At 40.5% G+C, this 17,125-nt stretch overlaps 1 protein-coding gene across 6 annotated transcripts in view; it reads right to left on the bottom strand.

The window, feature by feature from the left end:
• Positions 1-5,642: 5,642 nt before the first annotated feature.
• Positions 5,643-17,125, bottom strand: part of LOC125351537 (amyloid beta precursor protein) — a 198,353-nt gene continuing 186,870 nt past the window's right edge. For all 6 annotated transcript variants that reach the window (XM_048346371.1, XM_048346372.1, XM_048346367.1 and 3 more), the window contains 3 exons: positions 14,301-14,401; positions 11,172-11,318; positions 5,643-6,682 (listed from right to left, as the gene is read on the bottom strand). In XM_048346371.1, coding sequence (XP_048202328.1) covers positions 6,581-6,682; positions 11,172-11,318; positions 14,301-14,401 — 350 coding nt within the window. In that variant the 3' untranslated portion in view covers positions 5,643-6,580. The remainder of the gene's footprint in view (positions 6,683-11,171; positions 11,319-14,300; positions 14,402-17,125) is intronic.

The following is a 17,125-nucleotide window of genomic DNA, read 5'->3' as shown; positions in this document are numbered from 1 at the left end:
GTCTTGAGAAAGCAAGATAACGTATCCAGCTATGCAGGTTCTTTCCAGTTTCCATCTAAATTTGAATTAGTGATTCCTCTTCTTTACGCTCCACCTTCCTAGTTTTTTCCTTGTGGTAGTTGGCAAAGTGCCCCATTTGAATTTAGTCATTTAGTACACAAATACCCACTGGCCTGTCTTCATGTATGGCCACCATTTTAGGCACTAAGCATTTATGCATGAATAACATAGAGTAGAAAAAAATCTTCTTTTATGGCATTTACAATGTGAGAGGAGAATCAAGAAGAGAGAAAATGTATGAGTTAGATGAAACTAAGAAAAAAAGGAGACGGATGAAAGGGATAAAGGTAACACTAAAGCTGAGAGGGAGCTTGATTTAACAAGCAAATGTTATTAGATAATGACATTTGATTAGACATAAGGAGGCAAGGGAAAAAGGTGGATAAATAATAGGTAACAATTGTATTTCTGTCCTTAGCAACTGGAAGAATAGTGTTGTCATTTACTGAAATGTGAAAGGCCAAAGGAGCAACAAAACATCTGGAGCTTGATTTTGAATGTGACATCTGAGGAATGTGAGATGTCTGTTAAATATTCAAATGCAGATGTCAGCAGACAACTGGGAATGTAGAGTTCAGGGAGAGGTCTGTAATAGAAAAAAAAAAGTTCCCTATTCAATTGGGCACCGGTGGCTCATGCCTATAATCATAGTTATTCAGGAGGTTATAGACTTGAGGATCATGATTTGAAGCCAGTCCAGGCAGAAACATCTGTCAGGCTGCATCTCCAATTAGTCAACAATAAACCAGGCTGCAGGCATAGCTCAAGCAGCCCATTGACAGCCATGAGCAAGAAAGCTGAGAGAGTATGAAGCCCTGAATTCAATTCTGGTCACAGCACACAAACTCACCAAAAAGAGAGTGCCACATCCTTGCATGTCCGAAGCTTCCATTAATGATTAATTATACTAAGCAGAAGGGGATTCTATTTCTAATAGAGTATGTTGATTTTCCTAGTGTGATGTGTTTGAAACATTTTCCTAAGTTCTTTGACATTCTGTTCATCAACCGTCTATGTCCCCTCCTTTTGATCCGGGCATTTTCACACTGCCTTCACCATCTGGGGATGACAGCCGTAATGTGATGGGCCTACCAAGGCTAATGCATAAAAACAAATTCAATTTCTATCTTTGTCTTTAGTATGTTCACCACTAGAAGATACCCGTCATGCCATGAGAAGGCCCAGGCTTTGAGAGGGGCCACAGATGCAGAGCACGAGGCCCCACCTACACTCCCAAGCTGAGGGCTAGCACCATCTCACCAGCCATGTTGAACCGCACAGATCCTCCATGCCATTTCAAAACATTGGAAGAATATGCTATAGTCTTGTCTTGAATGTTGGTAGCCCTTTGCAAGTTCTGTGTTGAAGTCCTAACTCCCAAGTTCATGGTGTCAGAAGGTGGAGCCTTTGGGAAACCATTTGGTTCTGAGGGTGGAGTTTTCATGTATTCATGATGTACAAAAACTCAACATGTGGGACATAAGCAGAGAAAGGGTCTTTAGTAGACACTGAACCCACTAGTGTAGTATCTTTTGTTTCCTAGCTCTGGGAATTGTGGAAGAAAAGGTTCTATTGTTTATAAGCTACACAGTTTATAGTACTTTGATCTGTGGCACTTTGCTGGATGGTACATTGTTATAGCAGCCTGAATGAACTAAGTGTATGGGATAAACGATTAGTGATGCTTGTCTCAAGATAGTTGGCTTATTAGTGAAGCTGTTTTCTTCCTACATTTTGTTTATTCTCTAATTAACATGCACTGCATTTGTAGTCACATTACATGTCCTTAAAACATAATCAGGAATCTGAGTAACTCAGAAAAAAAGTCTCGATTTTACTGCTTTACACCTAATTATGAGTATTTTTCCTGCATCTAAGATTACTCACCTAGCATGCAGAATAGAAAGGTGGGGCAGAAACTTACTAAGAATTCCCCCAGCACCCAAAGCCTTCATGGATTAATTAAATGAGGGAGGTAATTATTCAAAACCCAGAGCTCTAGGCCTCCCCCCAAATGTCAATAGGCTGAGATCCATGAAATTCTACACACACACACACACACACACACACACACACACACACACACACACATACAGACACATATACACACTATGGCAAGGCACACAGATGATTATGGTACAGGTAAATAAACAAGACTTTTGAGCAACATAGACCTGAAGAAGAGGGCTCCATGAAGGCCTCTAGTAGAATTATGAAAAAATGAGCTAGCCATGCTGGAAAGTCAGAAGACCTTGAATAAACTATAGTAAAAAATAAAAACTCATCAGAGGCATATTGTGATTAAACAGTATGCTCGCCATCATGGCTACAGAGAAGAGTCATCTAAGGAGCTTTTAAAAACACATGAACATCCAGGTGTGGGTGGCTCATGCCAGTAATCTTAGCTACTGAGGAGGCTGAGATCTTGAGGGTTGTTGTTCAAAGCCAGCCTAGACAGGAAAGTCTGTGAAACTCTTATCTCCAATTAAGTACTCAGAAAAAAGTGGCAAGTGGCACTGCGGCTCAAGTGACAAAGAGCTAGCTTTGAACTCAAAGAGGCTCAGGGACAGGGCCCAGGCCCTGAGTTCAAGCCTCAGGACTGGGGGGAAAAAAGGATAGAAACATTATGTAATGATCCAGTAAAACAAATTTTTATCTGGAAGAATAGAGGAGGGAGAGCAAAGGGGAAAAGATATGCTCACTGTGTAGGTGAAAGAGCATCATTTTAGGACTAGGTAAAAGAGTAAGAAGGGCCAAGAGAATTGCAGAAAGTATTGCAAAAGAAAGTGCGCCAAATGTTTGGGATCAGAAGTGTTTTGGATATTTGGGGAGTGGGGCCCTATTTTAAACATACAATTCAGGCTGGGAATGTGGCTTAGCTGTAGAGTGCTTGCCTAGCATGCATGAGACCTTGGGTTTGATTCTTCAGCACCACATACACTGAAAAAGCCAGAAGTGGCACTGTGGCTCAAGAGTAGAGTGCTAGCCTTGAGCAAAAAGAAGCCAGGACAGTGCCCAGGCCCTGAGTTCAAGCCCTGGGACTGGCAAAACAAACAAACAACAAACCCCAAACAACTAATTAGTTTTGTATGCATCTTGTATATTTAGCATGAAGGCAATATTTAGTAATTTTTCTGTCCATGGCACATAAGGTATTAGGGCAGGGGGCATCTAGCTTGCAAAAGCATTCTGTACATTATAGGATAGATATGTAATCTTTTTAGTATCTTCCACCAGCTGCCCTGCTTGTTGTCTACTTATACTGGTAATTTGGTGTAGCCTGTGAATGATTCTAGAAATATCTAAGTGATTCTTGGCAGAAAGGGTGTCTACTCTGTAGGGTATCAGGAATCTGAGTCTCTAACTCAGAAATTTGAAGGTTGGGGTGTAGTTCAGTAAGAGTGCTTGCCTACCTTGCTCAAGGCTGGGTTAAATCCATTCCACGAAATAAATAAATAAATAAGTAAATAAATATCAGATTCTGTACCATTTCAGATTTTGAATTTTTAGATTTGTTCAACATATACACTTCATGTAAACAAAATTTTAAAAAATGGAAGATCTTTGCTTCTCACTAGAGGTACAGTATAGTATACAATATATGTACTTAGTAATTACAGGCTTTATCAGGATTGATAATCAATATAGAAGATACATTAACAAAGCTAGATGGACCTAACTTGCCAATAAAATTTTTTTTCAAATTATCTCAGGTAGCCAAAACCCAACAATGTGTTGTAGATAAGAGATACTTTAAAACTTAGCCATTGAGAAAGCTAAATATAAAGGGCAATAAGGAATTTTCTAAGAAAATGGAAACAGAAGTTGAAATCATGATACTAAAGTAGACATCAAGTTCAAAACTCTTTAAAGATGTATACAGAAAAATTTGAGCTATGAAATAGCCTCTGAATTTAGGAAAAAATGCATTAGACAAATGTAAAATAAAACTATACTGAGGTGCCATTTCTTATCTATTGGACTTGCCACATCAAATCTCCCCAAATCATATTGATTTTTGGCCTTGGTAGCACTAATATAATTCTATTAGGCAGTAGGTCAGTTTTGTGTAAATTATCTATTGATTCATTCCAGACCAGCTGGAGGATTTTTTTTTTATCAATAAGCAATTAAAGAACCCAGATTGTAAATGATTATCTTTTGATGAGATATATTTAATATACATTTTGGAATGCGTCTAGTACATTTAATATGCATATACATTTATATTTAGCTTTGGAAATTATTGATTTTAAAATGATTAAAGCTTGTGATTACTATAGCTGAGGGTTAGCTGGAAGCACTGTCATGTAATACCGTTTCAGACTTCCATTTTATCATGAGAAATGTTCTATTATTTTTTTAAATACTGTTCTAACTGAGCCTTTTTTTCATCTCTAACCTATTACTTCTTTCAGAAAGGCACAACGGAACTGTGGCTTCTACCTACATTCTGTCCTATGTACGTATAGCTTGTCTAATTGCCCCTAACAAGGCACGAAAACAGGTTATACTCAGGTGAAGTTTCATTGAGTTTATACTGCAGAATGACATAATAATACAATGTATTTTGATTTATGGGGGGTATCAGTATCAGTGCTCTCCCTAGTTCCTGATGGTGGTGTGTAAAGGTGGGACCTTGCAGAGGTTGTTGGACTTTGGTCATGAGATTGGAGCCTCAGGAAGAGAGGAATGCCACGTGAGGCCAAAGGAGGCAGCCACCGGAGAAGCAGGAAGAGGGCCTCCCTAAACCCAACCACACCCGCAACTTCATCTTGTACCTTGGACCTCCAGGGCTGAGCAGAACTTGTGGTCTTACCATTCGGCCCATGGGGTTCCATTACAAGCCCACGAAGTAAGATAGGCTTCTTCAATTAAACAAAAAATGCATACATGACACTCAAATACAGAGCAGTGGTTCTTACATGGCGACTTTGCTTTCTTAAAGGACAAAAGGGCATTTCACTGAGTCTGGAGACTTCCCCTCGGGTGTTGAGGATTTAAGGCAGGGAATAAATGCTGATGAATATTGTACAATTTTCAGTTGCCCTTGACCTACTTACAAAAAGCGTGGCTAGACTACAGCCCTCATGGAGAGACAGCCATCAGCTGGCTTTTAGTTTTTATTTCCCTTAAGTTTTCTCTGTCTCTCATCTGGGACATACATAAGGACCAGGACGTGGCAGTACAGTTATTTTAGAATAAGTAACAAGTACCACTTAGAGTATGAAATATTTGAATAGCACTGTGACATGTACATTGGCCCCAGTTTCCAACTCAGATTTGCAATCAAGACACATTAGGTGTGAATGCCCAAGGTGAGACAGTTTCTCATGAATCTTTACATCACTAAGTGATCCAGCTTGTTCCCATAGAAACATTCACACCAGCACAATGGTGCTCCTCCAAGAATGTATTTATTTACATGAAAACACCATATTATACAAATTTGGCAAATCTTAAAGAAGGGTCTGCCTAGACTTGCCTTCTCCATTGCCTCATTTTTGTCATTTTCCTTTCCATTGGGTATCTGAAGTAAAATGTTTCAGAATGGACGAAGGAAATGGAATATGCTTCTTCCCCTGCTCCCCCCAAATTACCTTTAACTAATGTCGCCCTTCAAAGAAAAGTCTTGCCCATGGTTATTTTATTTAATTTATTTATGTAATACAGTATAGAAAGCTATCATGGCATAAGCAATGATTCTGTACAATCATCCTGCAGAAATTTGTTTTTGGAGAATTCTTGGTAATTTGAGACCAACGGAGCATCCCCTACCCCCACCCGTAAAAGAGCTTATGATGAACAGGGATTTCTTTTTAAATTAAAGATCCAAAGATACATGGATCTAAAAAGTTCAAATTCCCAATGCCTAATGTGTGCACATAAAACAGGCACAAAGAAATAAATGTGTATCTTCTTAATTCCTATATCACAAATATAGCAGAAGCAGCAACCTGTACAGTAAATGCAATCATGGGGGAAAAAAGTTCTCGAAATCATTTGGAATACTTAAAAAAAATGTTTAACTTTAAAATGCATAGTGATCAGGAAAAGAATGCTTAGCCAAGAGAAGCAGCTAAACTCCCACGTTCACATAAAGCATCCCCCATCGATTTTTTTTTAAAGCATATTTCAAGTAGGACTTAATTGGGCCACAAAGCACAAGAATAATATACAACGGGCTAAGGGTCTATGTATGTGATAAATAATCAGGAGAGAGAATCTATTCATGCACTAGATTGATACAGCTAAGTTCTTTACAGTACACAAAACCCATTAATAATGTAGTGTAGAGACCAAAATGTAAAGAGAGAGAATACATTACTGATTTGTATATTAATTCAAGTTCAGGCATCTACTTGTGTTACAGCACGGCTGTCAAAAGGCGATCATGAGTAAATAATAAAACAGAAGGGTTTGTTTTTAATTTTCCCCCACATTATTCTATCAATGAACACCGATGGGTAGTGAAGCAATGGTTTTGCTGTCCAACTTCCGAGGCTGCTGTGGCGGTGGTCTAGTTCTGCATCTGCTCGAAGAACTTGTAAGTTGGATTCTCGTAGCCATTCTGCTGCATCTTGGAGAGGTGGCGCTCCTCAGGTGTCACTGCAGCATCAACCTGAGAAGTGTGGAGAACGGAGTTTAAAATCAACATCAAGATATCACACACACACACACACACACACACACACACACGTGCGCGTGCACACACGTCAGAGATCAGAGTGGTAGGCGGTAGACAGTCCTTTCAGAATGCACACAGAACTCCTAGAGCAGTAAAAAGACAAAGTGCACAGTTTTCTTTTGTTAAGATTGCTCAACACCCATGATTGTCTTTCCTTTTCTATGTGGACATCCAAGCCCAGAGCCTTTGTCCATCAGTTAGGCAGATGCTTCATCCAGCCACCAGGTGGCGATGAAAACCTTAATGTGCAGACTCAAGCCCTAAGTGGGTAAATCCGCTTAGTATTTTTGTCTTTCCTGTTCGTTAAAATCAGACACCCAGTCACATGGAAGTTTGTTTTAATGATACATGCAGCCATAAGTTAGAAAGGAATCCGGGAGTATCAGAGAATGATAGGTAAGGTATGCTACATACATACATACATACATATATATACATATACATATACATACATACATACATACATACATATATATTTTCTCTATAGCATAGCAAAGAAGTCTCAATTTCTTGGAGTGCAGTGTTTTCTCATGATTATTATCTAAAGGTTTTCATCATCTGTGTTCTTATCATATTGTATCTATGCATATGTACATGCATACATATGTACAAAGCCTGCCTAGGCTAGCTTTGAATCATAATCCTCAGATGTCAGTCTCCTGAGGAGCTAGGGAATTAGAAACATGAGCCACCAGTGTCCAGTGACATTTTATATTTGTAAAATAAATAAGTAACCAAGCAAGTAAGTAAATAAATATAGGTCTGAAACTCTTAGTGAGTAGGATAAAAGGAAATCTAGAGTAAAGATACAGAGCCCTAGATGGGGTGTATTCATTTTTCTGCAGTGCATCCTGATTTAATTTTCCATTCGTAGAAGAGACAGCCCGCTGCGCAGAACTGTTGCTGTGCTCTGTCCCTGGGTAGTGGCTGCAGTTACTCTAGGGACAGGCCTGGCTGTTCCCAGTGGAACAGTCACACTCAACAACAGCATCACAGAGTGTCACAGGAGGGCCAGTGCACAGAGAACTCTGCTTGAATGGATGTTCTGCCGCCGCTGTCCTGTGGGGAAGTCCTTCCTGCTTCCTTCCATCTGCACTGCGGTCAACAAATGAGGTCACTAGGCTTTAATTAGCAATCGTGTAATGAGCCTGCAGACCTCCAAGTTAGAACAGCATCCTTAAAGATGAGCACTCAACAAGGAGTGGCTTTTCGCACTCCATGTCTGCTCTCCAGGGACAGCCTGGCTGCGCTATTTATTATGCCTCTTGAACTTGGACGCTATTTTCTTAGTATCACAGCTAATTGAGAATGCAAAAAAGGCGAGGATTTTTTTTTAAAGTTATTTTGCTTTGGAGATGAAGGACACAACTGCCTTAAAAAATTTTTTTTTTGACTGCTTGGCTGTTACAATGATACTTTCATTTCCTCCAGGACACCTAGCAGCCTTTGTACTCTCAACAGTTCTTTGCATTCATCAAGGGCAGCAGAACACACGGCAATTAGATAGTGTTACCTAATCCTCTACAAACTCCAAAGGCAAACTTAGATCTCTCCCAGAAATGCAAGGCTCAGAGCCGGGCATGCAACACAGGCACCTAGATTTCCGGCGGCTTCCTGGCCTCGGTCCCATGTGCTAATCCTCAGTGCCAACTGCTGCTGCGAGGAGTATACAAAGCTACGAAGCTATACGTGTATTTTTTTTCTCTCCTTTCTTCCTTCCCCCCATCCCTTTCCTCTTCTCCCTGTCTTCCTTCTCAGTCCTGGGGGTAAGCCAGCTGTCACTTGAGCTATGCCCAATCCCTCCTGCATCTGCCTCCTGACTAGCTGGGGTCACGGGCCTGCATCAGCACACCTGGCTATAGATGCATTGCCGACATCTAGTGCCCGTGTACATTAGTGTACAAAAGTGCTCCCCTGCATCTAAACATCAGCTGTGCCAATGGGCTTTGCCAGGCCCACTGGAAATCAGGAAGCAGAATGGGTACTTTGTGTGGCACTAGGAGTCTCTGCCACCTCTAAGGATACCTCTGGCTTACATCATTTCTTGCCTTCATTCGTTCTTTTTATTTTTCAGAATCTAGGATGATGCGTCACATGCTTTTCTTCCACATTTCAGAGCTATTGCTTGGTAACTGACCAGAAGAAACATGAACCCAGGCTGGGGAAGCATGTTTAAGAGGTAAGGGGATATCATGCACACGCCACTTTCTATTCCCCAAAGGTTTGCTTGGAGTCACAAACATGAATGAGTGTCCATATAGCACTATGAGTCAATAATTCCCAAGCCTGACCACAGGCCTCATGCACTATGGGAGACTGCTAAAACGCAAGACATTGAGCCTCCCACTGGGGGATTCTGTTTACCTGAAAACTGGGGGACAAGGGAGCTAGGAAAAATGTCCTTTTAGAAAAGTACATGAGATGTCTCGGGTGCTTTCCTAAGTGCCACGTATCCCCGAGAAGGAGGGAGGAGACAGCGAGAGCACACTGCTGGAGCCCATTCCCTGCCCTTCATTACCAGGCATCATTGTGTCACACTTGGATTCATAGCACAGATAGATAAATACTCGTTCAGATTGGGTTTGGGACTCAGGGCCTCACACTTGCTTGGAAGGCACTCTACCCCTTAAGTCATGACTCCAGCCCTTTTTGCTTTTGTTATTTTTCAGCCCTGGTCTCACACCTTTTGTAGAGGCCAGCCTTTGATCATGATTTTCCTACCTGGTTGGGATTACAGTGTGTGCCACTGCCTCTACCTGGGGGTTCAGATGGGAGTCTCAATGTGTCTCCCAGGCTGCCCTCTATAAAATGGGACAACAGCACAGTCGCTTCATGAAGCTGTCATAAACATTCGATGAGATGACCCAGGAAGTAAATGGCTTAGCACAAGGCCAGGTGTTCATGGTAGGAGCTCAACAAATAAGGGTTTTTCTATCCTTGAGGTACTAAGGCCTGGCATGAGTGCTAGGCCACGGTGCTAGGTGCTTCATACTGGATAGCACTGGGCTCCAGCCTGCTTATACTTACAGTCTTTACAGAATCTCTGGAACTCCATATGCTTGCTGCTCCTGCTCATACCCAACCAGGCCTGGCTTCTAGCATCTATCTATGACAAAGTCCATCTCCCTTCCCACAGGAAGGGGCAGCCCCATCCAGAGAGGGGCCAGAAAATTGCTGTCGAGAAGTCAGCTGTTCTGTCCCCACCTACACCTGCCTGGCCTATCAAGTTCTCAGCACTCTTTCTGTCTGAGCCTCCCGGTTCCCCCATCATCACCTTTAGGGACCCAAGATTAATAAGGGGACTGGAGATATGGCTCAGTGGAATAGTGTTTACCTAGCATATTAAGATCCTAAGTTAGACCCCAACAGCACAAAGCGGGGTTGGGGAGGGGGAGACATATTAGCAAGGACTCAGAGAGGCTGGCTGGTACTAAGAACAACAACAACAAAAAAGCCAGGGATGGTGGTAACTGCCTATGATCCTAGGCATTTGAGAGACAGAGGTAGGAGGGTCACAGTCCAAAGATGGTTCTGGGCACAAACACAAGATCCTAGCTGAAAAATAACTAAAGAAAAGAAGGGCTGGGTCATGGCCCACGTGGGCTTGCCAGCGTGAGGTTCTAGTTCAAACCAGGATAAAGAAAAGAAATTTCTGTCATCTCGTCCACCCAGCCTGTGCTATTTTGTTATGGCAGCCACCATAGCAAGCCAAAATGGTCAGTTTCACTCGTTGAAACTTTTCAGAGAGGAAGCTTGCTTCTTGGGCAGATGAATCATCAAGAGAATCATAATAATAAAATTAAAAGGGATTTTTGAAATTTTCAACATAAAGACCTATTTCCAACTAAGGAAATGAAATGGGAAAAAATGATGTAAGAAGAAATGAGAGAAACTGATGCTGTTGGTAACAACTGCTTTTAGGGACACAAGCTTTAGCTACACCACTGAAGGGAAGAGCAAACCTCAATGGTGTGACAGAGCTATTGTTTTCTGTAGGAGCTCATTCTCTAGTTCCTGAATCTTTTCTCTTCCTCTTTCCCCCCACCCCCCGGGTTTCATGCATTATACTGCTTTTTTGGGTGTGTGTCCAAATACATCTAGACTTGTACACAGAAAAATGGTTGTGCACTCAGTTCTAACTCCCACCAGCTCTTCTGAAACCAGGCATAATTCTTAGCAATATCTTGGTAATAAATTGATACAGCAACACATGACCTCAATGCTTTGCTCATCACAGTCACAATAATGAAAACTCAAGCAAGAGAAGAACCAGTGTAATCTCAGCACCACGGAGGAGCAGTGATCATTTTTTTTTTTTTTTGCTATAAACAAGTATTTGCTCCATTGATGAAGGCTCAGCAGCATTTCCTCCCCTAGTCTTCCTTTAATTCCCACTTGCAAACTGGTCTCCACCTTTACCTACCTCCACGACGCCATGATGGATGGATGTGTACTGTTTCTTCTTCAGCATCACTAAGGTGATGACAATCACCGTCGCTATGACAACACCACCCACCATGAGTCCAATGATGGCTCCTTTGTTTGAACCCACATCTTCTGCAAAGAACACCTTGAAAAGACAGCAAGAGAAAAAGGGCTGTCATTGCAGGAGATATTCAAATGAGGTGCGTGGAAAGCATTAGACAATCTGCTGTCCTAACTCAGTATTATCCTCTTGAGTTGGTAGGTCACTAGGAAGGACAATCCTAGTCTTTAGAACGATGAATAATACATGGCTTTCTCAGTTCTGGGAAGTCTACTCTCCCCATCATATGTCAAAGTGTCAGTCTAGAGAGATCTAGAACACTTGGGCAGGTGCGCATGTGGTGAGTGGTGGGATAGGAGCTCTTGGATCTAGCAAAGCTGTGAAGGCATAGCCCGAGATTCTAATGGGAAGTCAGCATTGTACTGGTTGCAGTGGTTTCAAAGTAGGAAGGAGACTGGATGCGTGACTCATAACGGCTCAGCCTTAGGTGCTCTTCAAACCTGCATGCCCTCCTATCTTGGGAGGGACTCATTCAATACATGGCTGTATGCTTCTAAAACAAAGGAGTCGGAAGGGAGAAAAAGACATTTTGTTGCCTACTTTAAGCTGCAATAATTCAGTAAGGTTCTCATTAACCTTGAGAAGCATATGCCTTCAAAAGCATAATGCTGCTTTAAGTGGAAGAAGTGGTGAGGATCTTAATATTCATGCATAACCCATGCTTTCTTACTCTGCTGTGATCAGAAACCCAAACTGGAAGTGTTGCTTTATTCTTGCCATGGCTTTGTACTAAACACAGAGAGAAATCTGGAAAATCTTCCAAAGAAGAAATTTATTCAATATGATAAATTTATTGCACTACATTTCTTGTATTGTTTTATAAATCAAGTCACTGTTTTTCTAAAATTTATTTAAATGCAACAGTAAATGCACCCTGCAGCTTTATTATCATTATATAAGGGGATGCTTAAAAAAAGAAAAGAAAAATGGAAAACATATGTCCCCATTTGTTAGGTAGGCTGGAAGAAATAGTTTTGTGACTAAGCCTCAAGATATCAAATGCCTGATGTTCATTGCTAGAACTATCACTGCAGCAATCTGAAAAGGCAACTTGATGCTAGCTGATAATGCAAATTTCTCAAAGGATGTTACTCATAAGTATCTGTAACAAAATTAGAAATTGCTCATAATTAGGCCCCTTGCTCACTAAACAAGCTAGCTCTATTTATAAAAGGAAATCATTAATTAGTTAATGATACTGGAGTGAGGTAATCAGGAATAAATGTGAGTCTGGACATATTCCTGTGTCTTTAAGAAAATACTGTAATTTTGTAATATTCATTGCACTAATTGTAGTACATTATCTTATCAAGTAGTTCAGCAGAGGGAGCTGATGTCCCTAATTGCTGCTGCTGTCATTAGTCACTGTCGCATTATGGGAGGTAGTGTAATTACTGGGAAGGGATTATGTGACAGGCCCAGGAACATGTGATGGGGCACATTTGTCTTCAGCTTTCTGCCCCACCAGCCCCCGATTCTTTACCAGTTCCTCCAGTCTTTAAAAAAAAAAAATCTCAGCATCTGTCAGATCAAGAGCATCCTGATTCTGCAATAACTGATAGAAGATTAACTTGCCAGCGAAAACTAGCTCAAATGGCTGCCCATCTTTGTATAAAACAGATAATGGGAGTTCAAATGCAAAGCTGAGCCCCCGTACTGTGGCTGATTTGCCATAGTAATTTAGAGAGCAAAGAGGCATGAGTGATAAAAACATTTCTTTTGGAGATAGAGACAGGATTTATAAACCTTATTGAATACTGGAGAAGACATTTATCAAATGAAAAAGGAGCATGCCCACATTTGCACTTGGACACACACACACACACACACACACACACACACACACACACACACACACACACTCAGTCCCCCCCCCCCAGCAGTGAAAGCATTTGAGAACATTTCTGAAAATTTCACGAAAATGTTATTGCCATTACTCAATCTCCTTCCTTTGCTGACTGATAACATGGAAGGTTCCTGAGCACTGTGCAGCCTTTCAACTCTCTGAATTTCTAGGTGATAAAGGTTTTATGGAATTACTAGAGCTGCTTTCCTTACAAGGCAATGTTTTGCTTTTTTTTGTTTATTCCAATTCTAACATTAGGAAAGAAAAAATACCTTTTTTTGTTTGTTTGTTTTAGCCTTTTGATGAACAGCACTTCTGTGAAGATCAGTGACCTTGCTCGCTTCCTGTCTTTACTCACCTTGGCAACCCCACCATCTTCCCTTATATAGAGCTGAAATCATGGGAGGGGAGGGAAGGAATGGAAACACAGGGCGGGAGGCCCAAAGAAGCAGTGCGGAGGGGAAGATAAGCAAAATGGCTATTGGAAGTCTTCTATAAAATCACCAAGTGTGAGCAGGTGCCGAGGCTCTGGCTCTTCAAATACACCTGTTATCACAGGTTGATAATTCTCTATCATAAATGTTTGGGACCAAAAGGTTTTCCATGAGAAATTTCACAACTTTTGTATGTATGTAATATGTTGTCTTGGTGATGAGATAGAAGATCTGAACACAAAATCTGTGTTTCATGTATACCTTATGCACAAAGCTTGAAGGTACTTATGCAATATTTTAAAAATGATTTCGCACAGGATACAAAATTTCAAGGTATGAAATGTCCTACTTGGGGTGTCCTGTCAGTGCTCACACAGTACTGAGTTTTGGAATATTTAGATTCTGGATTACAAGTTCTCAACCTACAATCTAGAAAAAAAGTGCATGCTAATGAATGTGGTGGCTATACTGAAATTAATTCCATTGTAAGTGCTTTATAAGTTTACTTGCCATCCAGTCAGTAAAAATATATTTACAGTATGCATGCAGTCCCTTTTCTTCATGTTTTCAGGATGGTGTTACAGGCAAGCATTTCCTTTTGGCTTTTACCTTGTGCCTAACTCAGTTTAACTTAGGTTAAACTCAGTTTAACAGAAGGACCAAGTGCTAATGGGTCATTTGGTCAGACAAACAGTAGTTGGAAGAGGTAAAGTTATTTTAATATACCAGTTTTTGATGACGAACTTCAAATCCTGAGTCATGTCGGAACTCCGCATCCATCTTCACTTCTGAGATCTCTTCTGTCTTGATGTTTGTCAACCCAGAACCTGCATTAAAACCGGAGTTAGAAATCACAGAAGAAACAGTAACACAATGAGACCCAAACTTCTTTCTAGACCTTTAAATTAAAGGAAAAAAAGGGATTAATAAAATTTTTCTTATATAAATTGTTAGCCATCACCCATCAATTAAAATAAAAAATGAAAGAAATCAGAACTTAAGACTTAAACTGTCCTTAAATAACAGCTAGAATTAAAAAAAATGTGGGGTGGAGGCAATCTTAGTGGGATATTGGCAATATTGTTCTAGCAAATGTGGGTTTGTGTCTTTTCTACTGTGTTATTCTTCAGAAAACAACAACCACCCTACAACAAAAACAACAACCCCAAATTCAAGGCTCTAAAACTGAGCATCAATTACCTGGTTAGAACAAAAATGCTAGTTTGGGGTCTGAATCCAAATAGAGATAAGTTATGCCCACATATGTATGTTGAGAAACAGCGTAACAATTATGCAATTTACTTAGTTAAGCATTCTAGTTACAGTGTGTCCTTGCTGATTTGCTGAGTACAGAGCTGAACCACATAAAATGCTGCTTTGGGACTAAAATACTTTCTAATCTACTACTTCTTCCTTCTTTACACATTGTTGTACCATTCTTACATCAATTGTCATACTGAATTTCATTACTCAAACTATAAAGTGAGGTTTAGAACAAAAGGAAATGGAATTTCAGAAACAAAATTGAAAACACAAAGTTTCTATGTTGAACCATTTAAATATGAAAACCCAGAATTTTAGGATGAGAAGACCCTTGAAAATCATCTCATTTGGGTGAATATAATTATAATACTTAAAGTACCTATGTGAAAACAGAACCAGATTAATGGGATGGGTGGAGTTGGTATAGATTGTGGGTGAGGGGGGATTAATGGAAGGAAGGGGTGTCAGTAATCAAGATTCACTCTATTCATAAATTGGCAGGAATTGATACTCTTTGTACAACCACTTAAAAGATCAGAAAAGTGAAAAAAATGTTCAACAATATTAAATAAAACCAACAACCAAGATTCATCCTTTCCAAGCTTCTACCCCAGGCAGGTTCTTGCTCTTGCATGGATGCAGAGGAATATATCAGTTTGCCTCCAGTTTTGGTTGGTTTTGCCCACTAGAATGTCCCCACTACATTTAAAGTAACAACTTCCCCATAGTTGCACCTCGCAGGCTGGTTCTGCCTGGAGCAAGCTGGGTCCCTCCCCTCCACAGGACAACTTCCAGCCAGGTCTAGCAGACATTAAAGGAGAGGAGAAACATTACTGTGGATTTTTTTCTTTCTTAGGCTACCAACTCTGGGTTCCTTCAGCTCCTGTGGGAATTAATTTCTTGCTCTGGGTCTAATTGCTCTTCCAATCTTGTCTGTGAAACTTGTCTATCACCTGCTGATATGGAAAAATCACATGTCCACAGACCAGGAATAACATTGGTTTGAAAATGAGGGCTATGCAGAGAAAAAGGGAAGGTAATTTGGCAAAACCCAGGGAACTTATGTAGTTGTCCAACTGCTCACAAAGTTTCCATTTAATAAGCTATCTGAAAGCAGGTCCATGACACATGTCAATCCATGCACGGCTGGCAGATTGGGAGGCTATCTCTTCTCTCCCTACTGATTTTCACAACTATACTCCTCATCCCTTTCTTGCTATTTCTCTGCCTTCAGAGTCCCACAAAATCCACGAATTGTGGTTCTGTTCTTTATCTCCCTCTGTTTCTCTTGGCCTGGGATGTGCCTGGGTGATAAGGACTCAGAGTAGCTAGAGAGATCTGGGTAGTTTTCAAATATACAGATGTGATATAGTCCCAACTTTCAGGAGGTAGAACTGAAAATTCCCCTCCTGAATGGGGAGATTGTAGGAACTGGCATCCATTGAACGGAATATGGCAGAAGTGACAGTGAGTGACTTTGAGACTGGCTTATAAAAGGCACGGAGACGTCTTTCTTCTTCCCCTCTTGGATCACTGCTTGCATAGGAGTCAGCTACCATGCCATGGTCTGCACAGGGGTCTTGTCTCCTGTTAATAGTCATGGAAGGGTGTCATCCTAAAAGCAGCCTCACCAGCCGAGCCTAGAGAAAAGTGTAGCTTTGGTAATGTCTCCATTGCAATCTCATGAGACACCTGGGTCTAAAACTACTCAGCTAAACCTCACTCCAAATGCTGACTGGTAAAAGCTGTGAAAGCTCTTTTAAACTGCTAAAGTTTGGAACTATTTGTTACATAATAGAAACTTAGTATAAGAGGCCAATTCTTATTTTTCTCATAAGATCTATGTTTAATTTCCTTACCAGAAGATCATTCTCTTTATTATAAACATAAAAGACACAATCAAAGCAGGATAGGTTTCTTTTCTCTCTCATCTTTTTAGCTCTGGTCTTCCTACCTCACCTTCTTGCTGCATCACTCTATTCTTACATTAGAATTGTCAACATTAAAAAAAATGACTTCTTTACAACTCCAATCATCAGAATCTAGCAGTGAAAGAGTTCTGACTTCTGAGATTTTTTTTATGAAAACCCTCTTACTTAGTCTTTGCTTTTAGATTTGGGAGCCAGTTACAGTAAGAAAATTGATGTAATAATGAACTCTCCATTCAAAATTTTTATTAACATACAGTATTTCTGCAAGAATATAAGGAATGCAGTTGGTGATCAAACAATGGCCAAATTCATGTAACTTGTCAGTATAACTGATAATTAATGTTTACAGGTCAGTAC

Source organism: Perognathus longimembris, chromosome 5 (assembly GCF_023159225.1).
Source record: "Perognathus longimembris pacificus isolate PPM17 chromosome 5, ASM2315922v1, whole genome shotgun sequence".
In the NCBI taxonomy this organism is placed as follows: domain Eukaryota; kingdom Metazoa; phylum Chordata; class Mammalia; order Rodentia; family Heteromyidae; genus Perognathus; species Perognathus longimembris.
Note: the sequence above shows the minus strand (reverse complement) of the source record. Positions and strands in the feature narration are given on the sequence as shown.